We start from the raw sequence: 22,006 nt of genomic DNA on the forward strand, positions 1-22,006 counted from the left end.
CCAAACCCTTTGACATCGAGTTGATTCCAACTCACAGCGACCCTATAGGACCGAGTAAACACCTCATAGAGTTTCCAAGGAGTGGTTGGTGGATTCGAACTGCAAACCTTTTGGTACACTGCTTATGTGTAGGCACTTTTGACTTCAGTCTTACAGGCTCCACTTATTTTCACAGTTATTTAGGTACCTTTCCTTCCCATCCCTTTCAGTAAGGTGGTTTCATATATTTGTAATACGGTTAGATTCTCTTGTCACAGTCTGCATTCCTCCCTGGGAACCCCAGACTTCCTAAATAATAATTAATTTGATTACATTGAGGTTCACCCTTTGGGCAGTAAAGTTCTGTGGGTTTTGAAATGCATAATGTCTTATATTACAGTATCATACAAAGTAGTTTCACTGTCCTGTAAATCCCCTGTGCTTCACCTATTCAACCCTCCCTCACTTCCCTCAAACCTCTGGTAACCACTGATCTTTTTACTGTCTCTATAAACCAAAAAAAGCAGTAGCTGTTGAGTCTATTCCAACTCATGGCAACCATGTGTGTTGCAGAGTAGAACTGCACTCTGTAATGTTTTAAAAGCTGTGACCTTTTGGAAATAGGTCGCCAGGCCTTTCTTCTGAGAAGCCTCTGGGTGGGTTTGAACCACAAACCTTTTGGTTCATAGTCGAGTGCTTAACAACCCAGGGACTCCTACTGTTTCTATAGTTGTGCCTTTTCCAAAATGTCATATACTTGGGATCGTACACTGTTTTCAAACTTCTTTCACTTAGCAATATGCATTTAAGGTTATGTCTTTTTGTGGCTTGATAGCTCATTTCTTTTTATTGCTGAATAATGTTCTGTTGTATGAATATACCGCCGCGGTTTATCCATTCACCTACTGAGGGCGTCTTGGTTGCTTCCAGTTTGGAGCAAGTATGAATAAAGCTGCTGTGAACTTCCATGTAAAGGTTTTTTGTGTGGACATAAATTTTCACCTCAATTGAGTAAGTACCTAGGAGCGTGATTGCTGGATTGTATAAGACTATGTTTAACTTTGTAAGAAACTGCCAAACTCTCTTCCAAAGTGGCTGTACCATTTTGCATTCCCAGAATGGCTGAGTTCATTTTCTTGTTGATCTGCATCCTTGCCAGCATTTGGTATTGTTGGGTTATTTTTTCTTTTTTAAGTCATTCTAATAAGTGTGTACTGGTATCTCATTGTTGGTTTTGTTTTAATTTGCAATTCCCTAATGGCAAATGATGTTGAGCAACTTTTTATACACTTATTTATCATCTCTCTGTCTTTAGTGAAGTGTCTGTTCATATCTGCCCATTTTTCAGTTGAGTTTTTTGCTTTTTTATAATTGAGTTTTAAGAGTTCTTTGTATATATTGGATACATGTCCTTTCAGATACATGTGCAAATACTTTCTCCCAGTCTGTGGTTTGTCTTTTTATTCTTTTAACTGTGGTTTGGTTTTGTTTAATATAGATACCCTTTGTCAAATTGAGAAGCTCTCTTCTATACCTATTTTGTTGAGATTTTTCTTAAGTGAACGGATTTTGAATTTTTTTTCAAATGCTTTTTCTGTATCTATTTTGACTTCATGATTTTTCTCCTTATTGTGTTAATGTGGTAGATTACATTGGTTGATTTTTTAATTTTACTGTGGTAAAATGCATATAACATAAAACTGCTATTTTAATAATTTTTAAGTGTGCATTCCAGTGAAATTAGTTACATGTACAATGTTGTACAACCATCACTATTTTCAGTTTTTTTCCATCACCCTACACAGAAACACTGTACCCATTAAGCAATATGATTATTATTTTATTGAATTTTGTAAGTTAAACCAACCTTTCATTCCTGAGATAAACCCACCTGGTCAGATGATTTATCTTTTTCTATATTGCTGGATTTAGTTTGCTGATCTTTTGTTATAGATTTTTATGTTTATGATGAGGGATATTGATCTATAATTTTCCTTTCTTGTAATGTCTTTTTCAGATTTTGGTATCAAGGTTATGCTATACTCATAAGTTGGGAAATAGTTTTTCTGTATTTTCTGAAATGTTTTATGTAAAATTGTATTATCTTTTCCTTAAATGTTTGTTACAACCACTTGGGAAATTGATTTGGCACTTCCTTAAAAAGCTAGAAATAGAACTACCATACGATCCAGCAATCCCACTCTTTGGAATATATCCTAGAGAAGTAAGAGCCTTTACACAAACAGATATATACACACCCATGTTCATTGCAGCACTGTTTACAATAGCAAAAAGATGGAAGCAACCAAGGTGCCCATCAACAGATGAATGGATAAATTATGGTGTATTCACACAATGGAATACTACGCATCAATAAAGAACAACAATGAATCTGTGAAACATTTCATAACATGGAGGAACCTGGAAGGCATTATGCTGAGTGAAATTAGTTGCAAAAGGACAAATACTGTATAAGACCACTATTATAAGAACTCAAGAAATAGTTTAAACAGAGAAGGAAATATTCTTTGATGGTTATGAGAGGGGAGAAGGAGGGAGAGGAGGATTCACTAAATAGTAGACAAGAACTAATTTAGGTGAAGGGATGGAGAACACGCAATACAGGAGAGGTCAGCACAACTGGATTATACCAAAAGCAAAAAAGTCTCCTGAATAAACTGAACACTTCAAAGGCCAGAGTAGCAGGGGCAGGGGTTTGGGGACCATGGTTTCAGGGGCATCTAGGTCAATTGACACAATAAAAACTAATAAGAAAACACTCTGCATCCTATTTTGGAGAGTAGCATCTGGGGTCTTAAACACTAGCAAGCGGCCATCTAAGATGCAACAATTGGTCTCAACCCACCTGGAGCAAAGGAGAATGAAGATCACCAAAGACACAAGGTAAGTATAAGCCCAAGTGTTAGAATGGGCCACATAAATCAAAGACTACTTCAGCCTGAGACTAGAAGAACTAGATGGTGCCCAGCTACAACTGATGACTGCCATGACAGGAAGCACAACAGAAAATCCCTGAAGGAGCAGGAAAGCAGTGGGATGCAGACCCCAAATTCTAGTAAAAAGACCAGACTTAATGGTCTGAGACCAGAGGGACCTCAGAGGTCATGGTCCCCAGACCTTCTGTTCCTCCAAGACAGGAGCCATTCTCGAAGCTAACTCTTCAGACAGGGATTGGACTGGACTACAAGACAGAAAATGATACTGTGAGGAGTGGGCTTCTTGGATCAAGTAGGTGCATGGAGGGGAGGGGAGATGTGAAGGCCGAGGGGGACAGAAGCTGGCTGAATGGATACAGAAACAGGGTGGAGAGAAGGAATGTGTTGTCTCATTAGGGGGAGAGCAACTAGGAGTATATAAACCAAAAAACCAAATCCAGTGCCATCGAGTCAATTCTGACTCATAGTGACCCTATAGGACAGAGTAGAACTGCCCCATAGAGTTTCCAAGGAGCGCCTGGTGGATTCGAACTGCCAACCCTTTGGTTAGCAGCCGTAGTACTTAACCACTATGCCACCAGGGTTTCCATAGGAGTATATAGCAAGGTATATATAAGGTTTTGTATGAGGGACTGACTGGATTTGTAAACTTTCACTTAAACCACAATAAAAATTAAATGAATAAAACAAAACAATTATTTGTGCCTGGAATCTTCTTTGTGCTAGTTTTAAGTAATTCCATTTCTTTGTTAGATACAGCATTCTTCAGATTTTCTATTTTATCTTATGTCCAAAACCAAACCCAGTGCCATCGAGTCGATTCTGACTCATAGCGACCGTATAGGACAGGGTAGAACTGCCCCATAGAGTATCCAAGGAGTGCCTGGCAGATTCAAACTGCCGACCCTTTGGTTAGCAGCCGTAGCACTTAACCACTACGCCACCAGGGTTTCCATCTTATGTCAGTGTATGAAAATTGCTTTTCAAGGGATTTGTCCCTATCTCCTAAATTGTCAAATTTATTGCATAAAATTGTTCCTAATACTTCCCTATCCTTTTGATATTTGAGGGTCTGTAGTGATATCCTTCTCTCATCCTTGATACTGTTCATTTGTGATTTTGCTCTTTTTTTTTTTATCAGTCCTCCTAGGGTTTATCAACATTATTAATATTTTCAAAGAACCAACCTTTAACTCTAAATTTCTTGTTTCTTTGTTTTCTATTTTGTTGATTTCTGTTCTTTATTATTTCTCTACTTCTATTTATTTTGGGTTTAATTTGCTTCTCTTTTTCTGGTTTCTTAAGATGGAAACCTAGGTCATTAATTTTAATCCTTTTTTCCTAATACAAGCACTTAAAACTATAAATTTCCTTTTTAAAAAGCTCTGCTTTACCTGTATCTCACAAACTTTTCTGTTTTATATTTTTATTATCAGTATTTTCTAATTTCCCTTGTGCTTTCTTTTTTGACCCATGAGTTATTTAGAAGTATTTTTTTTTGATAGCCAAACATTTGAAGCTTTTCTAGATATTTTTGTTAATTTCTAATTTAATTTTTATGTGGTCTGAGAAAATATTCTGGAAGATTTCAGTCTTTTGACATTTATCGAGACTTGTTTTATGAACCATTTTTATGGTCCATCTTGATCACACTGTTCCATGTGCACCTGAAAAAAATATGTATTATGCAAATATATTAGGTGTAGTGTTCTATGTCAATTAAGTCAAAGTGGTTGTCAGTATTTAGATTTCCCATATTATTAATTTTACACCTTATTTTTTTCTATCAATCACTAAAATTACTAAGAGTATTAAAATCTCCAATTATAATTGTGGGTTTTTCTATTTTCAGTTCTATCAGTTTTTGCATTATAAAGCTCTGTTAGTACATACGCATTTATAGCTTTTATGTCTTCTTGATGTACTGACTCTTTTTATCTTTGTGAAATGTCTCTCTTTATTTCTGGTAGTAGTTTTTATCTTGAAGTCTGTTTTGTCTGATATTAACATAGTTACTCCAGCTTTCTTATACTTACTGTTTGCATGGTATATAGCTTTTTCCATCCTTCTACTTTGCTGTCTTTACTGTCTTTGTATTTTAAAGTGCATCTTTTGTACAAAGCGTATCGTTGGGTCTTGCTTATTTATTTCGATTAGCCTGTTAATTGGTGTGTTTAGTCCACATACATTTAATGTTATTAATATGTTTGGCTTTAGAGCTACCATTTTGGTATTTGTTTTCTTTTTGGCTCATCTGTTTTTTCCTCTTTTTTTGTTTTTAGCTTAACCTCTTCGCATTATTTTTTCAGTTGTTGCTCTAGGGACTACAATGTGCATCTTTAGTATCTTTATTACCATATACTTAGTGTTAACATTGTACTATTTCACATAAGGTACAGGAAACTTATAGTAGAATAATTCCATTTTCTGACTGCCTCCCTATTCTGTTATTTGTGAGATTCATCCATGTTTTTGCATATAGTTGTGGATAGATAATTCTCATTGTTGAATATTGTCCATTTTGTGAATATACCAATGGATGTACTCTGTGATAGAATTTGAGTTGTTTCCAGTGTGCATTGAACATTTTATTACCTTTTTTTTTTTAAGACATTTTTTGACATTTGAGTGTACTCTAGGAGTGGAATTTACAGGTCAAAAGGCATGCTTATGTTTGGCTTTACCAATCACTTTTCCAAAGCAATTGTACCAGTTTACACTCATACCAGCAGTGTCTGAGATTTCCAGTTGCTCCACACCAGTAAACAGCAAAAAAGAGCACTACCCTCAACGAGATGGATTAACTCAGTGGCTACAACAATGGGCTGAAGCATAACAATTATTGTGAGGATAGCACAGGTCTGGGCAGTGTTTCATTCTGTTGTACATGGGGTCACTATGAGTCGGAACTGACTTGATGGCACCTAACAACAACAACAGTAGAAGGCTGTATGGGAACATGGAAAACAGCTAACGGTGGTGGTGGCTGTTAGGAGTCGGAACCGACTGGACGGCACCTAACAGCCACATCAGTACTTAATGTTGTCTGTCTTTTTTGTCTTTACATACTACACACCACTATCCACTACACACCAATCTTTTCATCTTTAAGTTAGTGTGTAGTGATGCCACATTTTAATTCAAAACTTTTTAGATACTGTGCTGACCAAACAAAACACAATGTGTGTCAGATGTGGCCCATACATCACCTCTAGTTTAGACAGTGTTGTCTATGAGGATTAGTGTTTGTCTTAATGTGTGTATGAATAATTTAAAAATTGTCTGCCAGACAGCTGGAAAAATAAAAAATTCATGCTGCAATCCTACTAGTGGAGAAATTTTGGAGCAAACTGTACCTTGAGGATCCATTTGCACTCCTATTGCTCTGTCCAGTGGGGCAAGTAGAAAGCACCATGGCAAAAGAATAGATTTGGGGCAGGGGGAGGCAAAACAAATGACAGGAGCAAGATAAAGCAGGGCCTTATATGTGTGTGTGAGGGGGTGGGGTAGGGGGCACAGGATAAAGGGTTTAGAGTCTTGGACTATAGGAAATTCCTTTAATGTGAATTTTCATTTTCTTCTTTTCCCTTTGGATACCCAACCTTTCTGTAAAGTCTGATGCATACTATCTTGGTGAGAAGAATGGTGATGACATGGAGAATGAAGAGCTAGGGCAGAAAAGGGAAACCACCCCATATCCATCCCTTTCCCTCTTGTCAAGATTTCCAAATGGTGACCAGTAAGTCCACACAGACTAGGATGTGGGGCAAAAGGAACCACCTAGAGAGCAGCTGGCTAGCGGAAAAGGCCTTCTCCCTCCCATATTACATAAAGGAAGAGGGTGATTCTTTTAGGGGAGGGATGGCTGACATCTGCATTATAGTTGGAACTCTATATTCAACATACTTTCCCTGCCTTAGCATATCCTGGGCCTCAGCTTGTGACCTCTCTTTCCCTATCCACCAATGCTGGTAACCAATGTAAAAAGGGTCAAACCTCAAGGTTCTGTATTCTGGGTTTAGGGGAGACAGTTTAGTTGGGATGTGTCTCTGACAATGAAGCCTCCTGAGGACCAATTAGGTATCTCCAAACCGCCTTAAGAAGTTTCAGGGATGGGGGGGTGCTGTAGTCTAAGGCCTACAAGCAGAGATGGAACTTGACTCCTGGGAGTTCACAGGAGGCAATTCTCAGCTCACATTGAGGAAGGATGTCCCACAAGCTTAGCCACCCTATAAGGGTGAACTCCCTGTTCCTAAACATGACAGAAAGTAGTAAAACAGGTCCTATCTGGTAGAGGGAGGCATCAGTTTCAACGGGCATCTAGGGTCCTTTCCAGCTTAGCCTTCTGGACATAGGAATCCCAAAACATAGGTATTGGAGAAGCACCCACTACTGGAATACTCAGAGCGTGGACACACAGACCTTCACTGTTGAGGTGGACGGTCTCAGGGATGGGCATGGTGTGGAGTGTCACCCTGTGTGCTGATGACTGAGTGTGGCCAGGCAGAGCCAGAGCTTGAAAAGACTCCGATACCACAGGACTCTCAGAAAGCAGACGGGGTATGCCCTGGGTCATCCATCAGCTCAGATGACAGAGCCCCTGACACTGCCTCTCTTTTGAGCCCTCAGGGAGGGCCAACTTCAACCTGCCACTTTATTTGTGGGGAAACCAAGGTCCAGAAAGGTTAAGTGACTTACCCCAAATTGCTCAGCTAATGCACTGTCACCAGGTCCACGTAACCTCAGGATCCATACTCCTCTCACTATGCCAGAGAAGGCACTGGTTGTTGCTGGGGTCATGGACTTGTCCCAGAGAGACCTAGGGGGCAGGGCCTCCTGGGAGAACAAATAAAGCTAGAGCCAGAGCTAGAGCCAACCACACCTTTATTAGTCTCTGCAGCAGAGCCGGTGAAGCCCCCGTCTACAGAAAATCTTTAGTAGACTACTCTGGCTACTGGGCAGGTATGTTAGCACTTCTACTGGTGGTGGGGACAGGATGGGGGATGGGACTGGGAGGTGACCAAATGGACTGCTGGGCCACCTACATTAGGCACACATGGGACCTCCTGGGCTGGGGAAAGGTGGATCAAGCCCCAGAGGTGAACACTGCCATTCTCCCAAAGGAACACCTCCATGTTTCCTAGAGTGAAGGAAGAGACTAAGCCTGAGATGGTAACAGCCACAGCTATGGACAGATGGCCAAGCTCTGGGAACTAGAAAGTCATCTCCTGATGGAAGCAACTTCATAGGTAGGGCTGGAGGTCCCAAACTGCTCTGAGCACTGAAGGAACAGAGGACCCAGGAAACTGGTGGTGAGAAGGGTGGAATAAACTGGGGGTGTGGTTTGTGTATCAGTATGTGTCAGTATTAATTAAACAGGCAATACATAATAAATGCAATCATGAAACAACCTTCCATAGAAAGCTCTCGGATCCTCCTTACCCAGCAAGCTCTTTAGCCTGGAGGCCTATCCCAGCCCAGCTGAACTCCCTCTTAATTCCCAGGACATGCCATGACGTTCATGGCTCTGCACCCTTATCTACGACAGTACTCATAGCCTACCTGCCTCGCTCCCTGCCTCCATACATCCCTGTTAAAGGGCCGACGACTCACTTGTCAAGTGTGTTTACTTCTGTTTTTCCCACCAGGCCTGCAGCTCCCGGAGGAGGGAGCATGTCCCCAGCGCCTGGAGAAGTTGAAGCCAAATGAGTTATGTTTGTTGCGCCCTAGTGTGTGTTTTTTAGTGTGTACGGGGGAAATACAGCCATATGTTTCCTTAAGGGATTTCTAGGCTGTCTGGCAGTAGGTAGGAGAGTTTTGGGAGATGATGGTGCCTGTGAACGACAGCTTCTTTGTGTGTGGGGGAAGGGGGAGGAGGCGGTGGTCCAAGCTTCTAGGAGGGGGTAGGGAAGGAAAAAAGAAGGGGCCAATTCCCGGAGCAGGGATTGGAATGTGGGTCGCTGCGGGGATGGAAAGTGGGATCTAGGAAAAAGAGGGGTCTAGCGGTCCACGCAGAGGCAGGTCAGGGTTCCGCGCTGAGTCCCAGGGCTCAGAACCAGCAGGGCGACCACATGAGCGAGCCGAGCGCTGCGCCCGTGGCGGCCCCCGCGAGCATGCCCATGGCCAGCGGGGCACCCGCGCTGTAGCAAGGATCCTCCCGCACTACCACGTGCGTCACGCCGGGGCCTGCGGGGAGAGCCGTGAGGGGCAGGGATCAAAGGGGGCAAGCAGAACTCTGTCCCCCTCCTTGTGCGACTCCACCCCAACCGAGAGAAGGCTCTGAGCCCGTTCTTCTACTCCTAGGCGGGGAAACCAAGGCCTTGAAACAGGAAGGGCTACGTCCTCAAGACTTCCAGGCCTTGGAGCTGCTTCGGACGTTCTGGGATCGTGGGGCTAGGAAACCCCGGAATCTCTTAAGTCCCTCCAGACCACAAATGAAGATGGGTATCTCTAACCGCCAGACCCTGGAGCGGGAAGGAGGCAGCTGTTCCCACATTAGCCACCAGGTGTCCCTACCAGCACAGGAACGGGTACCGCTGGCCAGCCGGCCGAGTAGGGGCCAACCTGAAGAGGTGAGGTCAGCTCTAGAGTGGGGAGGGAGGCTTGTCCCAGAGCTATTATATCTCAAGACAGGGAAAACCTCGGAGGAGGTTCCCGTCTGGGGAAAAACCCATGGTCACTAAAAGAGTGGGGCCAGGGTGGCGGGTGGGGGTACAGGGCCGGTTCGCGGTCTACAGGTCACGGGCGGAGCCGGGCACCAGAGCGAGGCGTGCGGGAGACTTACCGGCATAGGGCGGCCCATAGTAGCTGCGGACATATGTGGCTTCGTGCGCATTTGGTGGCACCACCTCGTAGTAGTCCTGGTACGGGCTGTAGACGCGCACCTGAGGAGCCCTGCCGGGTTAGCTACCCAAGAACTCCCTGGCCAGGGTTTGGTCCTCTGCCTCCCACACCCGGCTCAGGCCTCTCTGCGCCCCACGGAGCCACTTCCCCAAGTTTAGAAATGGGCTTCCAAGGACCAGCAAGCTCCTAGAAGAGTCCTTGCATCTCCATAAGGTCCATGGTCCTTGTCCTTTAAAACATCATCCCCTACATCCAGCTCCTACCCTAGCCTCCTACCTAGCACTCCCCTACTCAAAAATTTTCCATGGCTCCCATCTTCCCTTTATAGATGGTCTAGTATTTGCTAGCCGCTCTACAATGGTTCCACTTGAAGAAACTCAATGGATTTCTCTACTCTTCTAGTCAGGGGTAGGGGGAGCTGGCCAAGCACCACTCCTAGGATGTAAACCCTGCCAGGTTGGAGAGGGAGGAAAGGAAGGTTAGGGTAGGAATGGGAAGTAACTAAAGTAACTATTATCGAGCATCTACCATGTACCAGGTCCTGAAGGAGGTGTTCAGTGTGCTACCACCTCTAATCTTAAGGCAAGCATTATTATCTCCCATTTTACCACAGAGGAGGAGACTGAGGCTCAGAGGAGAATTTCTACCAATCCTCTAAAGTCTAGTTCAAAAGTTGCCCCAGTCTAGGAAACATCCTGGTCTCAGAATTCTCTCAAGTTCTCTGTAGACTTTGCTTGTACTTCTTGTTCCTAGCCTTTCTCCTGGCTTTTGCCACCCACATCCCAACCCCATTTGTGAGCTGCCTATAGGCAAGGACTCATTCATTTGTGTCATCTGCAGGAACCAATAAATTTGTGCTGAATTAAATGGAAGCTCCCAATCCAATCCTCTCATTTTACTCATGGAGGAGCAGCCCCAGAGAGGAGACAGGATCCCCTTCTCCTCTGGCTCCTACCTCTTAACCCCCTTCTATTCCATATCTCTCTCTAACTGGGCTTCACACCTAAAGGGTCCAGCTCCCCTTAGAAGTCTAGGCGTCTCAAACTCTACCCATCTCAAACTGATTACATCGTCTCTCCATCTCCCAAACTGCTCCTCTTCTTGTAAATGCTCTTCTCTGTAAATGCCATAAATGCCATCAGCATGCGCCCAAACCAAAAAATCAGGCTGTCAACCTTGCCTTCTCACACTCGCCTTCCATATCAAATCAGCCACCAGGACTCATGATTTTATCTTCTAAAAATGCTCTCCTGTCCATCCTCATGGCCAATGCTAAGAGAATAAGCCATTGGTTTTGGCAACTTGGAAGATGTGGGTGATCTTGAAAAAACATTTTTCAGAGGAGTGGTTGAGGAGAGAATCCATACTATGGAGGGCTAGAGAATAGCTGAGAGGTGAGGAATGGAATCAACATGTAATAGCATCTCTGTCAAACAGTTTAGCTACAAAGGAAGCACTCCAAGCAAACTACGTGATTTCAAGTCTCCATGCCTTTGGTTATCCATTTCCCTTTGATACTGATACCCTTCTCACCCTTTTTTTCTTTCAACTACCGGACTTGTCTTTTAGATGCAACTCATGTGTCATTCTCCCTGAACCTCAGGCTCTGTTGGGGTCCCATCTGGGTGCCCGCAGCTCTTGGGCTTCCCTCCGTCACAGCACTGATCACACTGTATCGTCATTGCTTGTGTCCTTGTGTGTGTCTCTCCTGGAGACCTGGAGACTCGCCAAGGGCAGGGACTAGGTCTAATCAGGCCAGATTGGGCAGAGCCTGGCATATGGTAGGTGCCTAATATTTAAATATTTGTTGAATTGTCCTCAAGTGAACCAAATACAGTACCAGGACTAGAGCCAAGGTCACCCAACTCTGAGACCAATTTCAAGTTAGGAGAATGAACAGTCCCAGGGCAGTACAAGAGGATCAGACAAGCAATGATGTGGGTCCTCAGTCTCAAGTAACTCCCCTCACTGTACCCTCCCCCTAGAAGCGATCCAAGAGGGCTTTCTGGTGGAGATGGCCAGGATTTGGGCACCATGCTCAGGAGGGATCAGAAGGATCTAACCCTTCATATCCCCAACTTAATAGGCAGAGAAGCTGAGATCCAGAAGGTGTCTACCTGCCCTGTAGGTGCAGTAAGCCAGTGACTTTGGTAGGCCCCGGGGGTAGGGGGTAGGGGTGGAAAACACCAGCTCATGTCCCTCTGGGGCATCTGTCTGTACCCTCCAGGCCTGGGAGGCCCAAAGGCAAACTCATGTAGGTCACCTGGCAACAGGCAGGCAGGTGAGGTCCCGGGGTCCTCAGGGACAGAAACTTAGGGCCTGATCTCCAATCCTCTCCCTCTCTGACAATGCCTGGCATCTGGGAAGTCCTCACTGAGGAGATGGCGGCCTTTAAGATGGGTCTTAAAGGACGAGCATTGGATTGTTAGGTGGATAAGGAAACTAAGGATCTTTTCAGCAGAGAACAGCCTGTCCTAGGCTGGGAGGAGGACAAAGGTCTGGGGCAGCTGGGAGCAGAGGGTCAGCAGAGTGGCTGGAGAACAGAGGATGAGGGCGATGAGACAGAAGACGGTGGCCTGGGCCAGATCACGAGGGCTCTGAAAGCAGGGCTGTAGCTGGTGTTCTGTGGGTGATGGGGAGCCATGGAAGGTTTGTGAGCAGGGAAGGGATGTGAGCAGGCCCAGTTTGGGAGACTCATCCTGGTGGCCAGTATGGAGGCAGGGAGGGCTGAGCCAGCACTTACCCAGATCCGCCTCTCAACCTTACAGGGGTTCCATGAGCGGGTCACACACCTGACCTTGGGGCAAACCCGGCGGCTCCTGGGAGGGACTGTGGCTCCAGCTGGGGCCTGCTCAAGCCACAGAAACCCGAGAAGGAGGAGGGAAGGAGGTGTCAGAGGCCCTCTACACCCTAAGAGAATCAGAGCTCTTAATAGACCCTACCAGAGTCCTTTGCTAGTTGGGGTGGGAGAGGGAGTAAACTCTTCTTCCTCAGCCCATGGTAATGGGGGTGGTTCAGAGAGGGATGGTGACCTTGTCAAAGTTACACAGAGAAGGACTGGTAGTCTCTCTCCAGGATTAGCCCACCTTCACCTGTTTCGGGCAGTTGAGGCTCCCAGTCTCCAGGGAGGACAGGGCAGCTCTGATATGCCCTCTGACCTGGCCTTCTTTACAGCAGCCCCCCAGTCTTGCACCTGGCCACACCCCCCAGGTCCTAGGTTCCCTGGTACATCTGAGGTCAGGGGCTCCTCCTGGGGCATCCAACCAGAGTGGGACATGAACCTTCAGGGTATGGAAGGACAAAGTACAGGTCACTCCTACAAAGGCACCAAGGCAGAGAGAAGCCCAGACGTGAACACACACAGAGACAGGCAGACACAGGAACAAAGACACAGAGGCACAAACACACACCTGTTCTAATAAGTCCTGGGACCAGAGGGGTGTATGTGTGTAGAGCAGCAAGAGGTAGAAAGGGGGTTCAGGCGACAGGAAGAGATGTGGTATGCCGAAGAGCAGGAGGGTGGACAGAGAAGAAACAAGGTAGCTTCATAGAGTCATAGAGTGCAGAACGGTCAGCCCTCACCTCCTTACTCTGTCCCCTTAGTTGGGACTGATTTGCCCAACCCTGGGTCCCTATGAGTCGGGATCGACTCGACGGAAATGGGTTTGTTTTCCTTTTTTTTGGTTGGGTCCCTCCACCCTGCTGACCACTACTCCATCCTCCTGACTCCCAGCTTCCTTCAATCCAGCCTCCACCTGGAAGCCTGAGTCTGCCCACAGATCTGCCCGGTCCCCCTGCTGAATGCCTGTTATTGCTCCCACACCCTCAGGATAAAGTCCACTTCCTTCAACTGGACTTCCAGAGCCTTCGTGACCTAGCCCCTGATGACATCAGAGGTCATCTCTCCCACTGCATTCCCTCTGTGTGCTACCCTTCAGCTAGGCCGGCCTCCTGGCCCTTAGTCACACACATGTATGCACACATGTACACACATCACTCCTCTGCCAGTGTCACGCAGTCCCTTCTGCAGATAATGTCCTCCTCTCAAAATCTCACTGACCTAGGTTCAGAGGCTTTTCCATTGACAAGACTCTGAGACTTTGGACAAGTCACTTCCCCTCTCTCAGCCTCAGGTTCCCTGTCTATAAAATGGTAATAATAATACCAGCCCCCACCCCTCCTCCTGCCAGGGTTGTTGTTAGAATGATCTTAAATGCTGTAACCAAATCCAGGTGCTCAGCACAATGCCTGGCCCTCAGCAGGTGGATGCCCGAGGGGGTTTCTAAATGCATCCCAGTCTCCCCTGCTACTTTCCTGTGGACTTTACCTCTAGATGAGAAGGGACTCCACTGTGCCCCAGAGAGAAGGGGCAAGCACAGAATCTGGAGTTAGGCAGGTGGGACTGAGATCAGGCTGTACCATCCTTGATCTGAGAGCCTTGGGCAGCTCCCCAAACCCAACCTCACACCTCCATCAGTCTCTTTAGCTCTGTAAAGTCCACCTCCTAAATATGTTCTGTTTTCGTCAGTTTGTCTCTGCCAGCAAGGTCTTAATGCAGACCTCCAGCCTGTCACTCGTCCCATTCTTCTTACTGGTCTCCAGTGGCCTCTCTTGCCCCCTACATCCATTTCCCACTTAACAGCCATACTGTCTTTTTAAAAATACAAATCTGATCTAATCTCATCATTCTGTCCCTCAATGGCTTTCCAGTGTTCTCAGCAAAAACCAACATCCTTAACATGGCCTACAAGGCCTGGCCCTGCCAGCCTTCCTACTCCACCTCCCTCTCACTCCGTAAGTTCCAGCTACCCCTGCCTGCCTTCTGTTCCTCAACTTGCCAAGGTCTTAAGTCCTTCAGGGCCTTTGCACATGCTGTTCCCTCTGCCTGGGAAGTGACTTCCTTCCTCTACCCTGAACCTTTCACCCAGCTGACTTCTATTTATCCTTCAGGTCTCAGCTTATGCCTTGTCTGAACACCCACCTGGATCAGGTGGCCTCACATTGCTTGCACACTGCACTCCTCCATCAGAGTAGTTACCACCATTGCACTGAAATCATTATCTGCGTAATCAGTGGTTTCACATCTGTCTCCCTGCTGGGCTGAGTCCTGGAGGGAAGGGCCCATATCTCCTTGGTTCACCTCCGATCCCTGGCACCTGGCATGGTGCCTGGCACATAGTAGGAACTCATAAATACTTGTTGTGTTGATTATTGAACCTCAGTTTTATCATCTGCAGGATTATTGTAAGGATCAGTTGGGATAACACCTGCACCACGCCTGGCACATAACAGCTGCTCGATAAAAGACATTTCCTTTCCCCCGGGTCACATGCCACCCACTCCAGCAAGTCTCCAGGAAGCTGCTGTCTCTGCCCCCTCTGTCCTCTGTTGGCTGTCCTCTATCCTTTTCCACCTGGGACTCAGGGCATTTCAGTCTACCCACACTAGACTGGGAACTCCTGGCAGATGGAGACCGAGTCTGAGTCACCCATGATTCCATGGCAGATGGGGGTAGAGAGCAGAGAGGGAGGGATGGGGGGCTCACCGGGGTGGAGTTCGCCTCCATCAGTGCTGTCTTCCATGCTCTGCAAAAGCAAACCCCACCAGACCATGAGGAGGGGGCTTGGGAGAAGGGTGACTGGGTCCCCACATTTCAGACTTTCCTCCCCATCTCAGCTTCAAGCCCCTTATTGACTCCTTTTGTGTAGACAAAGGTGACCTGTCTCCTGCTCAACATGTGGATAGAGACCTCAGTTAGGCTGGAGCCTCCTAATTCATTCATGGTCCACAGTCTCTTCCCATCGAGAAGTTCTAGTTTCCCCATCTATACAATGGGAAGTTGGGCGTGGGTAGCCTCTAACAGGCCTTCAGTCTGACCATCCTGGGTGGGTTCTCTAGCTGCAGCCCACCTCCACATCCCGAACCTACAAACACAGTTCCCCAAAGCTCTGACCCTGGAGCTCCAGCAAGGCTCAGTAGACTCAGACAACTGGGCCTTTGTTGGTTGTCATGGTGCCTGGCTAGGGCAGACAAGGCGGCTCTGTGTTTTGTCTGCCCAGAGCTCAGCTTCCCCCACATACCCCATCTCTTTCACTCTCCTACAGGGCAGAGGCCAACTGATCCCCTGCCAGAGGGTAGGAAGGGAAGGAATGTGAGGGAGCAGATGGCGCCTAAGGAGGACACACCCAGTCTCGCGTGTGGGTATGCATCTGACATTAGGGTACCCCTGGGACACTCCCGGGCTGCCTCTGAGTTACTTCCTCAGATTAGAGTCCCCTTACCCCTACACCAGGGCAGGACCACAGCCATCTTCTCAGAAAGGAGTAGGAGAGAGGGCGCTCTGAGGATGGTACTAGGCTTGTCTGCTCCTTTGTGTCACCCCCCGGCAAGCCTCACCTTAGAGGATGCTAAGTACCAGACTCTGAATGACCAGGGACCACAGAGCTGAGGTAGATGTGTACCCCCCAACAGTCCTGAGTTTATCGTAATCTGTGTGGGGAGTTTACTGTGTATCAAACCAATCACCATGAGCCATTCAAGTCCACTCTGCCCAGCCCCCAGGGAGACAACCATGCTGACTGGTGTTCCTCCCCTCTTCCTACCCTCGGGGAACCAGAAGGCCCACGGAGGAGAGGGCTTTTGGTTTCATTCCCAAGATCCCGCCCCATCCTCTCCTGGGAGTGACTCACATGGCATCATCCGGGGTCTCCGCACACAGGTGCAGGCGGGAGCCGTCCCGAAGGTGCACGGTCAGCAGGCCATCTCGGCTCCGGCCCTCCGGGGGCTGCACGTCTGGAGGCAGACACACAGATATAGGTTTCCACAGGGTACAGGCCCCAGGCCCCCCAGCATACTGAGAACAACAGTAAGAACTGACTTCTCTAGGTCCTATTTACTTGCCATTGCCAGCCTTCTCTGATCCCACATGCTTTCTTTGGGGTTCCAATCTACTCCTCAATCCTTTTCAGCCTTTCCACACTGCCTGCTTCCCTGGTACATCCTCCAACTACACTGTTATAGCTGTGACCAGAGCTTTAGATGAGGAATTTAGAGATTTGCCATGTGACTCCGGAGTAGTCACTGACCTTCTCTGAGTATCCTTATTTCATCTTTATCCAGTTCCTAGTGTCTAGAGGGCAGAAACTGTGTCTGGCTCACCTCTGTGACCGCAGCACAGGGCCCAGCACAGGGTAGGAAGTCCATAAGGAACTGATGTATTAATTCACACCCAAATAAATTGGAGTTGACAGAGGCCCAGAACCAACGTCCGTGGAAGCTATCTGAAAGCTGCAAAGAGCATTCTAACTGCAGGTATCCTCAAACACAGTGAGAAGACCCCACCTCTAGTCACAGCACCAGGGAGGAAGGGATGCCTGCTCACCATGGCACTCTTGGCCGACCTTCACATCACGGACGTTGAAGTGGATGAGCACACGGTCCTCTTCATCCTGCGCGGTCTCATCGTGATAGTAGCCGAGGGTTCCGTCCAGCCACAGGGCAAACCAGTTCCGCTTCCAGCGGCGGAGGATGGAGCCTGTGCAATATTCCAGACCCACCAGACAGGCTGATCCCAGAGACTGCTAGGGGGGCAGGAGCCCCAGATGTGCTCCCAGGGCCCCCTCACCCATAGCACCCAGTGTTGTAACTGCCCCTCCCTTGTCTCCCCTCTGAAAAGAAGGTAGGAGCTCTTTCTGTCTCGCTCACCCCATCCCCTCCCATTGGGCCTGACGCACAGCAGAGGCTCAATAAATGTGCTGAATGGTAAATTTCAAGGCCAAGCCTCAGGTCTCTTTAAGGGTAAAGACCTCTCCTTACCCTGAGCCACCATCCTATTCCTTATCTCTGACTTATGCGACAGTCATTTGTGCAGTGTCTGCCTCCTCCACCAGACTGAGGGTCCACGGCTGCCATGTAGGTCCTGGCACCCAGCAGAACCTGTGTTCAGTGTTTGCTGAACTGAACCAAACTGAGAATGGAAGGGGTCCATGAAAGGGGGGTCCTAGTCCCAGGGGTCTCTGCGATAGCTCTTGTTCAAATCATGACTCTGGTCAGGGGTGGGTCTGGAAGCCTAAGCCCTATAGTCTCAGAGATTTTGCAGTGGGAAATCTTAACAGGAAAGAGCAAAGGCATAAGAGTTTTTTAGAGCTTTACAGATTCCAAAGCATTGAACAGAGGCATTTTTCACTTTGTTCTGTGCTCTGTTCTGTGTCCGGCCCTGGGCTGAAGTGCTGTGAACACACAGAGGGTCAAACTCCACTCCTGCCCTTGAGGAGCTCACAGTTTGGGGCTAGTATGGGCTGAGGAAGTAGAGAAACACATAGGCAAAAGCAGTTATATTATAGGAGGGTCAATTTGATAACAGGGTATGAGGCATTGTGGGAGCTGAGAAGGGAGCCCCTAACCCAGCTTGGTGCTACAGGAGGGATGGAGGTAGGGGTGAGACGAAGTTGGAGAAGTCTCCTCAAAGAGGGGACATTTGAGCTGGGTGTTGAAGAATAAGTAGAAGCTAACCAAGAAGTCAGAGATGGGAAGGACGTTCCAGGCCAAGGGAAGGGCAAGGACAGAGTAAGGAGGATAAAAAGGCACTGGCTTTTTAGGAGAAGGGTTCCCTGCGGCATGCCCAACAAACCATTTCCCTCACCCCTGCCCCAGGACAAGGTGCTGGGGACTGAGGTGCAGGACAGACAAGGGCTTGACCCAGCTCACTTACTCTGTCTCCACAGCCAGCCGCCCCTCACCAGGGCCATTTCTTCAAAAGGACTTTCCAGGGCAGAGTCAGGTGGGACCTGTCAGAGGAGCCACAGGACACACAGGCCTCATCAGCAGCTCCAGAGCAGCTCCTCAGAGAGGAGCCCCAGCCCTGTCCTCCCTGGGGGAGGCACCGAGGAAACGTTCAAGGGAGTGTTAGTAAACAAACAAGGGCAAGGCTGCCTCGGTCTCCTCCCCATTCTCTGCCCCAGGCAGATAATGGGAGCACTGTCCCTCTGGGGTCAGCAGGGCAGCTGATGGGTGGTAGAGGTTAGGAACCTGGATTCCAATCTCAGTTCTATGACCTTGGTCAAGTCCCTGATCCCTGCCCCTCTGGCCCTGGCCTCAGTTTCCAGATCTGTAAAAGTGTGTCTGTGAGGCAGGTAGAGGCTGGAGTGAGGAACTCCTAAAATGTTGGAAATGCTGAAATTCCGAAGTAATGGCTGCAAAGAATATTAGAATCATAACAATGAATAGAGGATTCATAATAAGAAAAGCTTCCCTTGTATTTGGAACCTTCTTGAGCTATTTACAAAGAACATGAAATAACAGCTATTATTGATTAAGCAGCATGTGCCGGGTACTGTTCTCCATTCTTTCATCACAACACTATTTATTATTCCCATTTTACAGATGAGGAAACTGGGCTTGAACAGGTCCAGTCACTTGCTCAGTTACTTGATTAATAAGCAAAGGAGCCAGCAGTCCTGGCTTCTAACCACTATACCAGCGGTTAGCTGCCACTATACTAGTGGGAGCTTTTAAAACCTCAGTGCCCAGCTCACACCCCATACCAATTAAATCAGAATGTCTGGGGGCGAGAGCCAAACAGTGGTAGACTTTAAAGATCCCAAGGTATTTCCAAGGTGCAGCAAAGTTTGGGCACCATTGCATATATGATACGGCCACCCACCTTGTCCCTGCTATAACCTTGTTAGATGGATAGGGATCTTTACTCCAACTTGTCCACATATGTGATGGAGCTTGGGATCCAGGGGCCTTCCATCCCTGAGGCCGACTTACTTGAGAGCAGATCCCTCTGGCCCTCCCCCACCTGCTCACACCTGTTGCTGCGTAGCAAGGGCTGGCACACCTAGGCTGGAAGGCCTGTCTGGTCGCACTTCTCCTGCCGCTCCCTCCGGTTTCCAAGCCCTGACACAACTAAGACAAGGAGGCCAAGTTGCTCCTTCTCCACTCCCCCTTGACGCACCCACCTGTCTACACCTGTTGTGGATGATGTTGCCACTGCGGAGGCTGCTCGATGCTGCAGCCACCAACCCGCTGCGCCTGCGCTTTGTGTGCGGGAGAGAGCCTGGGGCTTCAGCTGTCCTGGGGTCCCGCCCTCCGGACCCGCCCCAGCCCTGAGGAGGGAGCAGGGCGTGGAGGGACGTGCTGACCAGGCATGCTGGGACTTGTAGTCTGCAGGCCTGGGGCTGGGCAACGCAAGGCCTGTCGGGGATGGCAGCCCTGTGAGAGGCTGCACCTGCGATTTTGTGTTTCTATTAAGACATCTGTTCACTCATTAAAATTCATCATAAAATACTTTTTCTTGAGAACCTACAAACTTGCTTATTAGAAAAAAGTGAAGTTACAAGGAGAAGCTAATCTAGTTTTTTTTTTTTAATAATTTGTTCTTTTGTTGTTCAGAACATACACAGCAAAAACATACACCAATTCAAGCTTCTACATGTACAATTCAGTGACATTGATTACATTTTTGGAGTTACGCAACCATTCTCACCCTCCTTTTCTGAGTTGTTCCTCCCCCATTAACATAAACTCCCTGCAGCCTACAGCTCCTATCTAATCTTTCCAGTTGCAGTTGCCAGTCTGATCCCATACAGATAGGTCTTAAAAGAGCATAATGCACAAGGTAGACATTCGCTACTTATTAAGCTACAGCCTCCTAGTTTTGTATATTTTCTCGACACTCAGTCTTTGCCAGGCATTGCACTGGGTACTAGGGGAGAACACGGAGGCGCATCCAACATGACCCCTCCCTCCCACCCCCAGCAGCGGGTCTGGTGCGGGTACCAGATATAAAGCACAATTAGCCTACAGGATGCGATTTAACAATGGGAAAGAAAAGACTGATTTTTTTTTTTTTTTTTTGTCTAAGAGGTTCAGGAAGGCTCCCTGGAGGAGGCTGAAAGGGGTCTTAAAGGTGTTTCCCAGGGGGCACCTAAGGAACCCGTAAGAGCACAGGTTAGGAAGTTCAAAAGAGTGTTTAGCATTTGGATGTTTGGAAGGTAGAGAGCAGGGGTGGGGAGAACATGGGGGACGGCGGTAATAAAGCTGCAGAGGTTGCAAGGATACAACAGGAAGGCCATGGATGACATGCTCAAGAAGCTGGACATTATGACATAGTGACTAGAGCCTGGGGGTGGGGTTTCAAGATGAGGAATGAGATGGTCCGAGTGGTGGGCCAGAAAAGTCCCTCCAGGGCCCAGTCAAAAATGGATTGGAAGAGGCACAACTGGAGGAGGAAGATTCTGTACAGCTACCATCTAGATCTGCCCCTCCAAGATCATTTCCCTGACTATCTCATCTCCGGAGACACCTACTTACAAGCAGACACAGGATGCTATGCAGAGAGCAGGGACTGTCAGGGCCTAAAAGCCTCCTGGTCCCATCCCCTGCTTTGGGAAGGGCGCCTGCTCTGCCCTAGGCCCCTTCGTCCTGTCCCAGACACCTCGTCCTTACCGGAGCTGCAGGGCTCATGGTTCCTGGACGGCCAGAGCAGCATTTCTGAGAAGGCTCCTGCAGGGGCTATTCCCCTGAGCGCCTTAGAGATAAGGGGATCAGGAAGATGCCACCAAGTGGGAGCCGGAAGGGGGAGGCAGAGAGGGGGGTGCACAGAGCCTGGGGAAAGTCGTCCTCTTTCTTTAGTCACCTCTCCAACTTTCCCAACTGACGCCAGGCTCTCACTCTTAGCTCACTCGGCAATAATTAGTCATCAGTGATTCGGGGGTGGTCTCTCCTCGCCAAAATCCTGGGAGCTGGGAGAGGGGCGGGCTACTCCTCCTTCCTTGGTCGGGGGCGGGGCTAAGACTCCTTTCTGCGGCTGGGCTGAGCAGTGCCCATCACCTCAGCGCCGGCTACGCGGCTTGACTCCCTGAGCCTCCCTCTCCTGCTTCTGGGTCCCTGTAATCCTGACCTCGGGCCACCCTGGCGCTTCGGCCCTGCGTGCAGTGCGTGACTTGCTAGGGGATTCGCCATGGCCAATCCTATTAGCCACTAGCTCATCCCTTCCCTGCAGCCCCAGGAACCAGCTCCCCAAACCACGCAGCTCTTCTCCACTCTCTATATCTGGTCCCTGGAACGTTAAACCCCTCAATTCTTCATCCCCACAGCGGAAGGAAGGAAAGAAGAGGTGAGGGGAAGGAAGGAAGAAAGGAGTTCAGCTCCAGGAGGTCCGGGTGGAATAATAATAATAAAAAAAAAAACTCCTCACGGTTTAAACCAAAAAAGGGAATTTA

At 47.9% G+C, this 22,006-nt stretch overlaps 1 protein-coding gene across 2 annotated transcripts; it reads right to left on the reverse strand.

Moving 5' to 3' along the window:
• Positions 1–7,810: 7,810 nt before the first annotated feature.
• On the reverse strand, positions 7,811–19,859 carry PLEKHB1 (pleckstrin homology domain containing B1). 2 transcript variants are annotated; one of them, XM_049890794.1, is made up of 8 exons: positions 19,742–19,859; positions 18,490–18,565; positions 17,161–17,313; positions 16,469–16,571; positions 15,325–15,364; positions 12,523–12,627; positions 9,721–9,820; positions 7,811–9,122 (listed from the first exon to the last, which is right to left on the reverse strand). In XM_049890794.1, exons 2-8 carry the CDS (start codon positions 18,524–18,526, stop codon positions 8,986–8,988), a joined length of 675 nt encoding a protein of 224 aa, XP_049746751.1. In that variant the 5' UTR covers positions 18,527–18,565; positions 19,742–19,859; the 3' UTR covers positions 7,811–8,985. The 2 variants fall into 2 exon arrangements, with proteins under 2 accessions (XP_049746751.1, XP_049746749.1); XM_049890792.1 differs by lacking the exon at positions 12,523–12,627 and having other exon boundaries at positions 19,742–19,855.
• Positions 19,860–22,006: the final 2,147 nt, after the last annotated feature.

The sequence above is a fragment of the Elephas maximus genome, chromosome 7, assembly GCF_024166365.1.
Source record: "Elephas maximus indicus isolate mEleMax1 chromosome 7, mEleMax1 primary haplotype, whole genome shotgun sequence".
Lineage (NCBI taxonomy): Eukaryota > Metazoa > Chordata > Mammalia > Proboscidea > Elephantidae > Elephas > Elephas maximus.